This window comes from Podarcis melisellensis (assembly GCF_964234715.1).
Source record: "Podarcis melisellensis genome assembly, chromosome: 5".
NCBI classification, from domain to species: Eukaryota; Metazoa; Chordata; class Lepidosauria; order Squamata; family Lacertidae; genus Podarcis; species Podarcis melisellensis.
In genome coordinates this window covers 55,170,279-55,184,318 of record NC_138537.1, presented here as the reverse complement: position 1 = coordinate 55,184,318, position 14,040 = coordinate 55,170,279, and the positions used below count along the sequence as shown (strand labels likewise).

The 14,040-nt window shown below is 39.7% G+C and overlaps 1 protein-coding gene across 1 annotated transcript in view; it reads left to right on the top strand.

Annotated features, from left to right (window-relative positions):
* Positions 1–14,040, top strand: part of CPXM2 (carboxypeptidase X, M14 family member 2) — a 69,023-nt gene that overhangs the window by 51,574 nt on the left and 3,409 nt on the right. The window contains exons 8-13 of the mRNA XM_081912677.1: positions 412–535; positions 2,803–2,999; positions 4,186–4,365; positions 4,694–4,991; positions 9,309–9,448; positions 11,441–11,540. Of these exons, the coding sequence (XP_081768803.1) occupies positions 412–535; positions 2,803–2,999; positions 4,186–4,365; positions 4,694–4,991; positions 9,309–9,448; positions 11,441–11,540 (1,039 nt within the window). The remainder of the gene's footprint in view (positions 1–411; positions 536–2,802; positions 3,000–4,185; positions 4,366–4,693; positions 4,992–9,308; positions 9,449–11,440; positions 11,541–14,040) is intronic.

Sequence of the window (14,040 nt, the reverse complement as noted above, 5' to 3'; positions counted from 1 at the left end):
TTTCTTGAATGACGTTAAAAACCCTGCATCCTTCTTATTAGACTATTCCTCCCTTTTACATAATTATTTCATTTTCATAGACATTAAACACAATCCTACACCAGAGGGTGATTTTTTAAATTGCATACTGCCTCAAGCTCTGGGGAACCTGCACCCCTCTCAGATTAAGTTGAATTCCAGCTCCCATCAGCCTCAGCCAACATGGCTTATAGTCAAGGATGTTGGGCAACAGAGTCTCTCAGCATCTGTAGGGCTACTAGTTTCCCATCCCTGTCGAGTGCTATCAGTGATACTCATTTTCCCCATGTCTTACAACATGGAAACAATCATGGGGTGAGGTACACGCTTTTATCTATATCACACCTCTCGTTAATCTGTACAAATGTCTTTCTTTCTTTGATTATTTTACAGCTGATGAAAGTGGTGAATGAGATGTGTCCAAATATCACAAGAATTTACAATATTGGGAAAAGCCACCAAGGGCTAAAGCTGTATGCTGTTGAAATCTCAGACAACCCAGGAGAACACGAAGTTGGTTAGGACGATATATTCTGACCAGATAAAATCCCGGCTGGCGGACTGGTGGATGAAGTTGTTTAGAATGTTTAAATTTTTAACATTCCACATGTCTGCAGCACTTCGCAGTGGAGGCATGTGCCTACAAGCAGTCATGGTGTTGAGTACATGTGGGAGGAATTTTGATTATACTTCTAATTAGAGAAGAAGAGGAATATAAATAGAAGCCATCCAAAGAGTGGGATCAAACTCCTTTATGCTAATCATATATTCTTCTTTTGCAATAATAAAAAAATGGAGCCAACTTTAATGATGAAAAGTATGCACTGACAGTCATTGTCAGAATAGACAGCAAGAGCTAGAAGACAATCTGGTTAACAATTTCTGTGTATCCGAGGGCCTTCTTAATGTTATACTTTTATGCTGCATGGTCCCAATGGGAGCTTCCCTCTAATTGCATATAGCAAATATGGGGCTACCAGATTTTGATCAGAGCCATGCTGTTAAACACCACCCTACCAGGTTATGGTTCTGAGCCACCCCACCCCAAATTCTGCTTTTGATTGAAAACAGATCAGCATAGAAGGGCTTTTTTTTTGAATAACATCATGTTTCATTCTGCCTTTGAACAAAGGTATATCAAATATGTGAAAAGTAGTAATGTTGGGGTATTTGCCTCCTGTGTAGACAACAAATGTAAGTCAGTCCTGTAACAAGGAAATGACTTGTGGTTCCACTCTTGGAAGCAAAAGCATTTACCTGTGTTCTCTCTCCCAGCCTAGCCAAAACAGAATTACCATTGACAGGATTGATATTTCAAATATGGCTACACCAACTGATTAAAGTATCCTCACCCCTCCCAATAGAGAACTTGTGTCATCAGAGAGAGAGAAAAAAGAGAGAGATGGTTACTTAATGTGATTTTTTCACGTTTAGTGCTCTGAACTGAGAAATTCTATTATATATGCACATACATATATTCATGAATATGGATGTATTTGACTTCATGGTTTGAGATGATCACATATTTTAATGAATTTTCTGTGCATATATGCAGACACACACACACACTGTATAAGGTAACTTGGCGGTTTTGTAGACTAATAAATAAAATCTAGATTATGAATGTTTGCTGGTCATATTGTACTATAATTAAAAAAATATTAATGATAATGAGGTAGTTATTAGTAACCAAATTGTTACAGTGATGTAAGAAGAAAACATTTGCCCCAGTATTTGTATGCTTTGTGGTGGTTCAAATTGCATAATCATGTAGGGGGAATACATAAATGTGGAGAGAAAGAGTTTGTGGTCCTAGTCAGCAATGATTTTGACTGTGAAAGGCAGCAACACTGTCTGCCAATTGACTTACCAACAAACAGCCCTTTAGCCTGTTCCTCCATGTGAAGAGCAGCGGAGGCTTTAGTGGGCTCAATTTTTACCACACAGAAATTTCCCTGCCTTGTGCATAGGGGTGGGTGAGAAACCTGATTCAGTTTGCATTTAAAGGTGAACCCATCCAGCTTGCCCTTTGTGAAACAATATGCCAACCAAAACACAGCCAGCCTTTGAAATTTGCGATTCTCTGAATTTTGCAGTTCAGTTCTCTAGCCAAGTAATCTGTACAAAAGTGCATAAACTAAAGGTGTGCATAAAAATGCATATATTTAGGAAAATAACACAAAAAGCATTATATTGGGAGAAATTGTTTTGCAAAAAATTGCATATTGGGGACAAATGTATACAGAGACAATTACCCTAGAAGAATTTTTTGCTAATTTGCACTGAAATTTGCAGTAATAATCGCAAACTGATAGGGAAATAGGGAAATATGGAGAACTGAGTTTAAGATTGAGAAAATGTGAAGCTGAGGGAAATCAAAATTGACAGATCTCTCTTTGTGCATTGGAAAGAGCAGCTGATATATGTAATAAGGGATGACTCTGCTAAAGCTTCTCTCTTACTGTCCAAAGTGCAGGAGAGGGAATTAAAGAGACCCCTTTGCCTCCATTGCACATTTAGAGAAAAGTCACCGAGATACACTTGGGAGACGAAGTTTCCTTGGAAACATAGCTTTGCTGGTTATAAAACTATTAGGGACTGGATTTGTTTCTTGGCCATGAAGTTTCCTGTCCCTATCATATGGTATTGAAGAGGCATGAATGATATGCTGGAATATACCAAGTTTTGTTGTGTCTTCCTTCTGTGCCAGACCCTCCAAATCCCATTACCTTAGTTGGATTCTGTTTTTTGGTGTGCTCACATCTTCCTTTGTTTTTTGAACAGGTGAGCCAGAATTTCGGTACATGGCAGGGGCTCATGGGAATGAGGTGCTTGGACGCGAGTTACTGCTTTTGTTAATGCAGTTTATGTGCCAGGAATATCTGGCTGGGAACCCACGTATTGTACGCCTCATTAAGGATACCAGAATCCACCTTCTACCTTCAATCAACCCAGACGGATATGAAAAGGCCTACGAAGTGGTAAGGAAGAACTGTGCTGGGATGCAGCTGATCGATTAATAGAAAAGACATATGCTGCCTTTTGAGGCATATAAACATGGGCATTGCAGAACTTTCAGTTGGAGTTTTGAGTCAGAAGATTGTTTCCTGGTATTTGGTAGGATTACATGAAAAAAATTAAATGGAAGATATTAGAATAATATGTAATTCATGTTGATACAGTTTCAAGAAGTATGAGAGTATAGATAATACAAGAGTATGCAATAGTGGCCATAAACTGGGTTGAGTTGAAATGTTCTCCACCCCCACCTTTCTTCATCCTGTTCATGGGCAGTCAAATTCAATGCCATTCTGATAACGTTTTAAGGGCGTGTAATGCAAGCAAAAATACTGGCAGCAGCACTTTACAGTATATGATAGGTGGCATGCAACAGGACTTGGTTAATGTTATATTATGACTTTATTTAAATAAGCAGAATGTGTGGTTTCTGGTGCCAGATTTAGAACCCGAATTTCCAGCGTCATATTTTAAGGTAGAATGTCCACACCAAAATTCAGTTTTCAAAATATGAACACCATGAAACTTTGAGAGATTTTGTTTCGGCTCTGAGTTGATATTACCTCCTCGACTTGCCTTTCTTCCAGTAATTCACTTAACGTGACATCTTGATCAAAGCACCAACATTTCTTAAGACCTAAAAGTGCCTTGGTGGCATATTGTGCAATTTAAAAGAGTGGTCAGGAGAAGCAATAAAGAGTCTTTAGATAGATTTTTGCAGTTAAGTGATATTGAATTTATTTCTTCTCCTGCCTGCAATTAAGTTAATAACTGAAGCTGTGTATAAACAATGCTTTATTGCACCAGAGTAATTTTTTAAAAAATTATGGCTCAGCACTGATTCTTTCTACAAATTAATTAGCGTTTTTTCTGAATATTATTCACTTTCAGCTTTTATAAATCTCCACTCAGCAAACCACAATCTTTGGCCATAAGCCATGCAGTGGGATACATTTTACAAAGGAAACAGGAGTGCCATAAAAGTTTTTTAGAGGAATGTGAGCTTTCTAGAAAAGGGGAATACACCAAGGTCCTGAAAACGCTGCAGCGTCTGCCATAATCGTAGGCATTCCGGAGACTTGTGTTATTACTATAAGAAAGGCACACAGACTTTGTCACTATAATACAACCTAACCTAATTTGTTACAGGGTTCAGAATTAGGAGGCTGGTCTTTAGGAAGATGGACTCAAGATGGCATTGACATCAACAATAACTTCCCTGACTTAAATACTCTGCTTTGGGAATCTGAAGATCGTAAAAGGGTTATGAGAAAGGTCCCAAATCATCACATACCAATACCAGAATGGTACCTGTCTGAAAATGCTACAGTGAGTAGGATCAATGCTACTGGGAAGGAAACTCACCTTCTGTGTTTGAAATGGTTTAAAGCAGGTCAAATGCGGCCATCCATGTTTCCCTATCTGGCCCTTGGGACTCTCTCCCATCCATACCTCTCCCATTTACAACCCCTCAATGGGCCAAGAAACTACAGTGTTTAAACTGGGACTACTTTCTTCTTCTGTAGATGTGCTAGAAATGGCTGCCATTTGTTTAAAAATGCTGTTGGTTTAAAAAATAAATAAATGTGGCAATTGTTCCAAGATGAGTTTCTCATACCTCTTGAACTGATTTTATTTTTCTTCCTTCACTTCCCAGGTAGCAGTTGAAACACGAGCAGTGATTGCCTGGATGGAGAAAAACCCTTTTGTGCTTGGTGGCAACTTACAAGGTGGAGAACTTGTTGTTGCCTACCCCTATGATATGGTCCGGTCGACGTGGAAAACCCAGGAGCACACGCCTACCCCAGATGACCATGTTTTTAGGTGGCTGGCATATTCTTATGCCTCCACCCATCGGCTGATGACAGACGCTCGCCGGAGAGTGTGCCATACGGAGGACTTCCAGAAGGAAGACGGGACTGTAAATGGAGCTTCATGGCATACAGTTGCAGGAAGTAAGTGTCTGTAAAGCAGAACACCCCTAAACTTTCAAAAATAAAGAAGGCCGCCTGTACTATTTGTTCTAGCACCTTAACTTAAACTGAATGGCTGTCACCCACCTACGCAGCGCAGAAACAATACTTTACTAACTTTTCCTCTTTGTGTTTTACAATGCATCCTGGATTGATGCAGAGCTGTCAGATTTTCACCATGGAGGTTTTGGTTTCTGTTGCTGATCTCAACAGCTGTGCATACTACTCTGCCTTTATAGTGCAATGAATTTAAATGGTACCTGTCAAAGCGATTTAATAGAGTAGGGACTACGCATCTGTTTAAGCAACCGGCAGTTGATATGAAACTAAGGGCTTGGCTACATGTTAACCGTGTGACTTGCAACCAAGTCGCAAGGTGCGGGGGCTCATTTTCCATCACAACTGCTATGTAGAGAGGGTGATGTTTAATCCTTTTCTCCTTAACCACAATCCCAATGGAATCTTTCCCCCATTTTCAGTGGCAAATGCTGCAATTATCTATAAAAAAGGTCCCATTTACGACAATGGGAAGTTGTTGATGTTTCTCAACCACTACTTATGGTGTGGGACTAATTTCCAACTGGATCATTGTAGAAGATGGAAGAGTCAAATCTCCCATCATTACTTGCTCCTGTCCTGATAGAAATCAAGGAGGAGGATGCACCTAGGATGATGATTATTATTATTTTAAAAAAGGTTCCTACATATGGCCGCAAACCTTGCAATTAATGTAATATATAGCTAAGCCCTAAAGTACCTAGTTGATAAGCCATATATTCAGGGATCAGAAGCTATTTGCCTTAGGTGTACACTACTGCAGTTTATTTCTTCTCTAATTACAGTCATACCTTGGAAGTTGAACAGAATCCGTTCTGGAAGTCTGTTTCGACTTCCAAAATGTTTGAAAACCAAATTGCAGCTTCTTATTGGCTGCAGGAAGCTCCTTCAGCCATTCAGAAGCTGCAGAAGCCCCGTCAGATGTTCGGGTTTCAAAAGAATGTTCACAAACTCATAGAATCATAGAATTTGGTGTTTAAAGCATTAAATGATATAATTAACACATACAAGTCTGGGAAGAAAACTCTCTTCTTGAAACCTGACAATACATTGAAAATCATGCACCCAACAACTTAGCTGCACATATGCACCTGCTTTTGCTATCGGTAAATAAGTATTCAGTTATCTTATGTTAAGAAAAGAATAATATATTGATGAATTCTAACGGCATCATCATTCTGGAAGGCATTTAATATATTTTGGGATATGAGCGGGAGAAGAATGCTTCTGTGTTGGGTATAAAGGCCTTTCCATCCCTTGTGCTCTCCTGGAGTGTCCTTGTGATGTACTCAGAGACCAGAAATGATCAGTCACATCCAACTCTCTTGTTTCCGCCTAACAGCGAAAGAGAGAAGAGACGTTCTGTTATGCCTTTGCCTACAGATCAGTTGGGTACCCAATTAGAAGCACATGAGACTACTAACTGGCTTCCATGGATATTGTGTGCAAAGTAGAGGATTCAGGGTGGGCAAGATCTCAGTTGCTTTCAAAGCTCCTGCTTGAACATTTGCTTGGCATGAATCTCATCAAGATGAACCTTGGTAAAAACAAGCTAAAAACACCTCAAGTGAATTGTGTGTGTTGGGCACAGAGTAATGAATGGCTCCATAGCATTGTCTCTTTAGCAGTAATAAGGATAACAGTTCCTGCAGTCCTTTTGTTGGCCTGTTTCGTTGCTACAAGCTGCGCTTTCACTGAACAAACAGTGCACAACTTGGAAGCTAATTTTATAATATTTGCATTGGACCACATGAAGTTAATCTTGGCCTGGACATAATGATTCACATGCCAGCATGCAGAATATTTCTTTTGCTGTCTGCAAAAACTCTTTGAACTCAGGAAATGGAGATAGTTTCATATGTTTGTGGTACAGCATAAAAAAAAAACATTTGAATAAGTTGGCCCAATACATGTCCTATTCCCCCCCATACAATATGCATTTTAAATTCAGAACTGACTGCTTCATTAATTGATGACTTTCATTTTCTTAAGTGCTGTGCAAACTTGATAATGAATTGATCCAGAATGCTAGGGCTTTAACCACAAAAATAAGTACTACCTGGTAGCAATTATTGCTTTGGATTTAGTTCATCAAATTCATTTTTTACAGCTATATTATACTCTGATGTTTTTTTAATAATAATAATATGCATCCTAATGCAATGATAAGTTTTGGAACATTGTGTGATGATGATTCTCAAATATTGACTTAAAATTCCATCTACTTACTCTTGACATACAAGAGGAATTGTCTCAGATTAATGAACATAAAGTGGAATTAGCTAAAAGGTGTTAATTGAATGAGAGCAGCTTTTACACAGCATGTGTTCAATAAATATCTGACTCTATTACAGTACTTCGCAGAATTCCTGCTACATTTTAATTATGATCTTCTTAGCAGTAATGTTTATCCAAGCTGCCCATGCAGCTTGCTCTGCCAATGGATCAGGTTTCCCAAACTTGGTCTCCCTCTGTTTTGGACTACAGTTCCCATCATCCCTGACCACTGGTCCTGCTAGGTAGGGATGATGGGAGTTGTATTCCAAAACAGCTGGAAACTGAGGTTTTGGGGAACCCTGCTCTAGATGTTGGTAGACTTCAACTCCCATCAGGTTGATCTAGGATGGTCAGGGATGATAGGGGATGTCGTCCAACAACACTGGGAGGGTCAGAGGTGCCCCATCTCTGGGTTAAAGAAAGGTAAAGGGACCCCTGACCATTAGGTCCAGTTGTGGCCGACTGTGGGGTTGCAGAGCTCATCTCGCTTTATTGGCCGAGGGAGCTGCTGTACAGCTTTCGGGTCATGTGGACAGCATGACTAAGCCACTTCTGGCAAACCAGAGCAGTACATGGAAACACTGTTTACCTTCCCGCCGGAGCGGTACCTATTTATCTACTTGCACTTTGACATGCTTTCGAACTACTATGTTGGCAGGAGCTGGGACCGAGCAACGGGAGCTCACCCCGTCGCGGGGATTCAAACCACCGACCTTCTGATCAGCAAGTCCTAGGCTCTGTGATTTAACACACAGCGCCACCCGTGCACCTATCTCTGGGTTAGGACAGTCTAAAAAACTGAATGAAACTTTGTAGATAAAGCATCTTTGGAAAAATATTAATTCAGACTGAGTAAAAATGTTTCTTACTCTTAATTGGGAAAGAGAAAAGCTTTAGCATACCAGCAGAACCCGACACTGTGATATTTTAATCTTTCCCTATCGACAAGCTTAACATCTGCATTACATAATCCTCCTACAGAGAAACCAGAAGGTGTTTTCAGGCTCATTAAGTGTTCGGTAGCAGCTGTATAGTAATAGATTCCTGCCCCCACCCTCTTTTCACTTAGTTCCATCCATGTTCTTCTATATTTGGTCATTATAAAGTAAATGAATTAAAACAATTAAAATTCATCTATAAGCTTAAAACTTGCCATATAATTTGAAATTCAGTTTGCTCACGAACAAAGTATTCCTATTCCCACTAAGAGAAATAAAGAGACAAAACTACACATATATATATATATATATGCATGCAAAATAATAATAATAATAATAATAATAATAATAATAATAATAATAATAATAATAAATGAATTTCCCAGATACAGTAACAACTGTTTAAGGAATAGTACACATACCTTTGGCATCAGCAATTTAGTTGCATTTTTGTGAATAATATTTATAAATTAATTTCAGTTTCACAGTAGCAAGTGTTTCTGGAACAATGCACTTCTTTTTTTTACCAACCATTTAACATTATCCTGATGACCTGCAGACTAAGTTGTGGTGGCCTGACATTAACCTCTTTGGATGAGAAAGTAATAATATTTACAATTTAATCACATGCATGTCAAGACTTTTGAAACTAAAGACTTTTGTAACATTGCCATCTTAAAATTCATGACTTTCTAAAAAGTTCCTGGAAGTCCATCCAGATTCTGAAACCCCGACAGAATACAAGGCCAGGCTAAATTTCAAGATGTCTGTTATATTTTTAAAAATGAATATAAATCTCCACATTTTACTGGCAGAATGTTTTATGAGTTCATTTTAATTAAATTATTGATATCATTACAAAATGCATGCATTTCCATAAAAGCTTTTTTATCGAATCTATTTTAACACAACTATTAGGAAAATTTAATTATTTAAAATGATTGTGTCTAGTTCCTAAATTAAATAAAAGCTGTATTTTATTTTTTTATTACATTATTTTTATTTATTCTTTTCATTGCATTGACAGGTATAAATGACTTCAGCTACCTACATACAAATTGTTTTGAACTATCCATATATGTTGGCTGTGATAAATATCCCCACGAAAGTGAATTACCTGAAGAGTGGGAAAATAACAGGGAGTCCCTTATTGTTTTCATGGAGCAGGTATGAAATAAGAACACTTGGGCTGATTCAAAACTGGTTTTGTTCCAAGTGAACTCCTTTTCTTTAATTGGGGTGTTTTACATCTGGTTACCACAACACTGTTTTCCATTACTTGCCTATGAGTTTATCAAGGGGGAGAGCAGAATGCAAAGTCTTTCCAAAGACACTGGCAGTTGAGTCAAAATCTGGGTCAGGCTCCACTAACTCAGAACAGAAAGGTATACATCTGGCACATCACGTTCCGAAAAGTCAGAACAAATTACTTCCGTGGGGCCTGCCCCATGAAACCTGAGGTTGTGTCCAGTGATGTGCAAATGGAGCTCCACTCATGCAATGGGAATTCCACTTCATCTCCACCCCCGGTGTGTCCCCAGAATCAGCTTCAGAGCATATTTAGAAGGTGTTCGAAGGCTGCAGGGTTGAGGAGAAAGTTACATTGCACAAGCAGAAGTCTGAAACATGAGCAAGATGGCAGCACTGGATCCAAGACTTAGAGCTTTCAACGTTGCTTTTGAAAAACATGTGCCACCATTTCCCTATCTTAGAACAGAAATAACTGCAATATATTATGTGTCTCTTTCTGAGAGAAGTAGGCAGAGACATACGTACATGTCAGAAGTAGACATATGTACATGTTGCCATCTCCATGAATCTCATGCCAGCGGAACATGTTTCTAAATGTAAACAAAATACAGGGTCTTTGATTTTCTCCTTATGCTATTAAATGTGGATTTGGATGAGATGCAAAGTACATTTGGATAAGCAATGACTGGTGAAAATTCTGTGAGACTCTACGCACCTATGCATGTGTCCTCGGCATTAACTTTGCCTTCCTCTTTTTCTACACATCAGCAACTCTTTCCCCCACTTGACGTATCTGCACTGCTTTTATCTTTTCTGCCCATCTACACGTAACCCTCACCCTTCTTATATAAATGATACAAATACCCATGGCCACCAGGTGCACAGGTCATGTTGTGTGCTTGGATTATTTAATGCAATCTTGCTAGAGCCATCTCCTATCCATCCGACAGCATGCTCAAGAGGCCATGGGAAGGATCTTGAACGATATGCGTATCATGCAAACCAAGTCGCTGTGTGCAGGTGCTAAATGCTTTGTGGCATTTCACCTGCCATAAAGAGTGGTCGTGTCATGCCAGATCTCCAGGGGAGGAGGACTGTGTGAAAGAAGGACACACTGTCTTTTGGGTCATGGTACCAAGGCCGTGGAACAACTTGCCTATCACGTTCCATCTGAGCCCTTCGCTGAAGGTTTTAAAACAAAGCTTTTATGGGCATTCAAGGTGAGGTAATTCCTTACTATGGGAGGAGTTTAGGAACATAGGAAGTTGGCTTACATCAAGTCATTCCATTGGCAGCAGCTCTTTGGGATTTCGGTTGGGGATGGGCCTTCCCAGCCCTACTGGGAGATGCCATAGATTGTATCTGAGACCTTCTGCATGCAAAGCAATTGCTCTGCTTCTAAGCTATGGTCTTTTTTCAAGTTTGTGTGTGTTTGTGCTAAATACACTTTTGGGAATGATTTTTATGTGCTTTAGTAGATATCATTTTAATAACATTTGTAGGGGTTAAGGTGTCATATTTTGAAGGAGAAAAAAGCATAAACACATGCAGTCAATAAATACCAACTGAATATATCCCACAAGATCCATGTCATGTTTGATGCTGGAAATATGGCACCACCCAATACTGATAGAAAATGATCTCATTCATAAACTTACAGTAAAATATCATTCATGGGCACCTCTGACATTCATCACTTTACTTGTTTCTTGTTTCTAAGAGCATATGTTTCTTTTCAGGCTTTTGGCCTGACGTGAATTACATAGTTTTGGAACAGCATATATATCATGCAAAAATACCATTCTCTATGATTTAGCTGACATCATTTGGTTCATCATGACTGGCATGTCTTCTCTTTTTCTGTCAATGCCTCATTTTTGACTTCCATGTACTTGCTTCTACTGACAGGTGCACCGAGGCATTAAAGGCATGGTGAGGGATCTACATGGCAAGGGGATTCCAAATGCTATTATTTCTGTAGAAGGCGTTAACCACGACATTCGCACAGGTAATTGCATGCCTCTGTGTCGGAAGAGAAGGGCTGGAACACACAATGCCAAGTTAATTAGCTGGCAACTTTATTAATGAGGCACTTTGTTGAGTTGAGCAACAGCTAAGCCGTTCCTTATGAGGAACGGCTAAGGGAGCTGGGCATGTTTAGCCTGGAGAAGAGGAGGTTAAGGGGTGATATGATAGCCATGTTCAAATATATAAAAGGATGTCACATAGAGGAGGGAGAAAGGTTGTTTTCTGCTGCTCCAGAGAAGCGGACACGGAGCAATGGTTCCAAACTACAAGAAAGAAGATTCCACCTAAACATTAGGAAGAACTTCCTGACAGTAAGAGCTGTTCGACAGTGGAATTTGCTGCCAAGGAGTGTGGTGGAGTCTCCTTCTTTGCAGGTCTTTAAGCAGAGGCTTGACAACCATATGTCAGGAGTGCTCTGATGGTGTTTCCTGCTTGGCAGGGGGTTGGACTCGATGGCCCTTGTGGTCTCTTCCAACTCTATGATTCTATGATTCTATGGGCTTAAAAATGGCATAAAATAACTTGTCTAAGTATGCATGTCAGTTATCTACTGTCTTGAAAAATCAGGTTTTGCTTGTTTGTTGTTGTTGTTTTAAAAAATGAAGCATATCTTTACAGTGCAATCCTATGCATGTCTACTCAGAAGTAGTACCCATTGAATTCAGTGAACAGCAAAACCAGGCTTTCTTGACACCCTACTTTGGACAGTGTATAGCTTGTGACACCATAGCAAGGGAAGAAGTCAAGCATTCCCTGAGGCAGCCTATATTTACAGTTGCTATGTATATCACTATCTCAGAAGCATCACTGTTGCCCAGAAAGCAAAGTCTCCTCCTCAAACCCAGACTAGAAAAATAACAGAGGGCAGGATAACTAACCTACTGAGAGAAATTGGGGGTGGAGGCAGAACGTTTGCCAGTTGTTGCAGATCAAAAAACACCTAGAATATTTTCCAAGTGGAAGACTGACATGTGCCTCCAGTTTTAATCTGGAAACAAAACCCCTGTGCTTCAGGTATCAAATATTTGGGCAAGCTTTGTTTGGCATGTTTACCTGCTTGCTGTGTGCCATTCTTAAGCAAATAGGTTTTGAGGGACAGTATGAAAAGTCAGGTGAGCTGAATTCCAATCAGCCTGCTCTGTGTGTTCTATCGCATTTCAACAATTTAGTATAATTTGCCAAGGTCTTTCAGGTTCACTGCTATAGTATAGATGGTTTAGTCTCAACTATCAGCTGCTCACAGGAAGAGGTAGGGAAGTTACCTTGGATATTTGCTGGTTAGGTTAGGTTTAAGCTGTTTTGTTTGTTTGTGCTACTCATGACCCACTTATCTTCTGGGGCACAATTCATATCCTCTTAAATATGAGCAGTACCAGCCCAACATTGATCAACACGCATTCCATTAATGTAACTTGTCTTTTTAGTATAGTATTTCAGGGCATTGTAAGTTACCCATGGGCAAGACAAATAATAGTAACGGTGTCATTTTGCATTAGTGTGAAAACAGGGAGCTGTTTTGTGTATTTATGTTTTTATGTAGCATTACATGCTCAGAAACATGGAGAAAGGCTCTCAGCGGGCTACAGGTAATCTGCGGGAGAAGTTACTGGCTTCACAGGGAATAACCCAGATTCAGCATGCTGACAATACTTCAAAACAAAGTGCAGGCAATTTACCTTTCGAAATGCCCTGCATCGTGCAAGAAATGTCAACTGCAAGAGACTTTCTACATTCTTCATAGGAATTGTTTATAGGAAACTTGAAAATATGTTCAAATATTTGCCTACCTCTTTCCCTTGTGAGCTAGTATTTTGATGGCAACTCCTCCAGAAGAAGTGCAGCTTGTATTAAGTATTGGGAGAAAAGGCAGCTCAGTAGAATGCAGAATGCAGCATGTCAAAGGTTTGATCCCAGGCATCTTCAGATAGGGACTGGAGAAAATGTTGTGGCCTAAAACCCTAGAAAGCCACTGCCAGACTGTAGACAATACTGAGATAGCTGAACCCACAGTCGGACCCAGTATAAGGTAGCTTCCTGTGTCCCTATTATGCACTCAGAAAATAAAGGAGACTCTGCAGGATGCACAGATAAGGTCCTCATACGCAATAATTTATCGTATTTTCTAACAGTTAACATTCTCTTATACCGCAAAGCTCATAGTAGTTAAATCATGCATATACTGTACTAACTCCACCCCAAAAGAACCCCCGTGTGTGTATGTGTGTTGCTGTGATCCACAACAGATTCCCAGCCTGCTAATTAGCAGCCCAATTCACAATATTTAGATTTCAGCCAATTGAGTCTCATTGGAATCAATGGGTTTGAAACAAAGTTTAATCATACGCTTTAGTTTCCCAGGCAGCAGAATCACTATTGTGGAAGGATAGAATGAGACATAAACACTGTAATGGTGGCTATGTTCACATCAGTGGCTTAAAACACAGCAAAGTCCTCCTCCCCCCCCCCCCCCCGCTGAATTT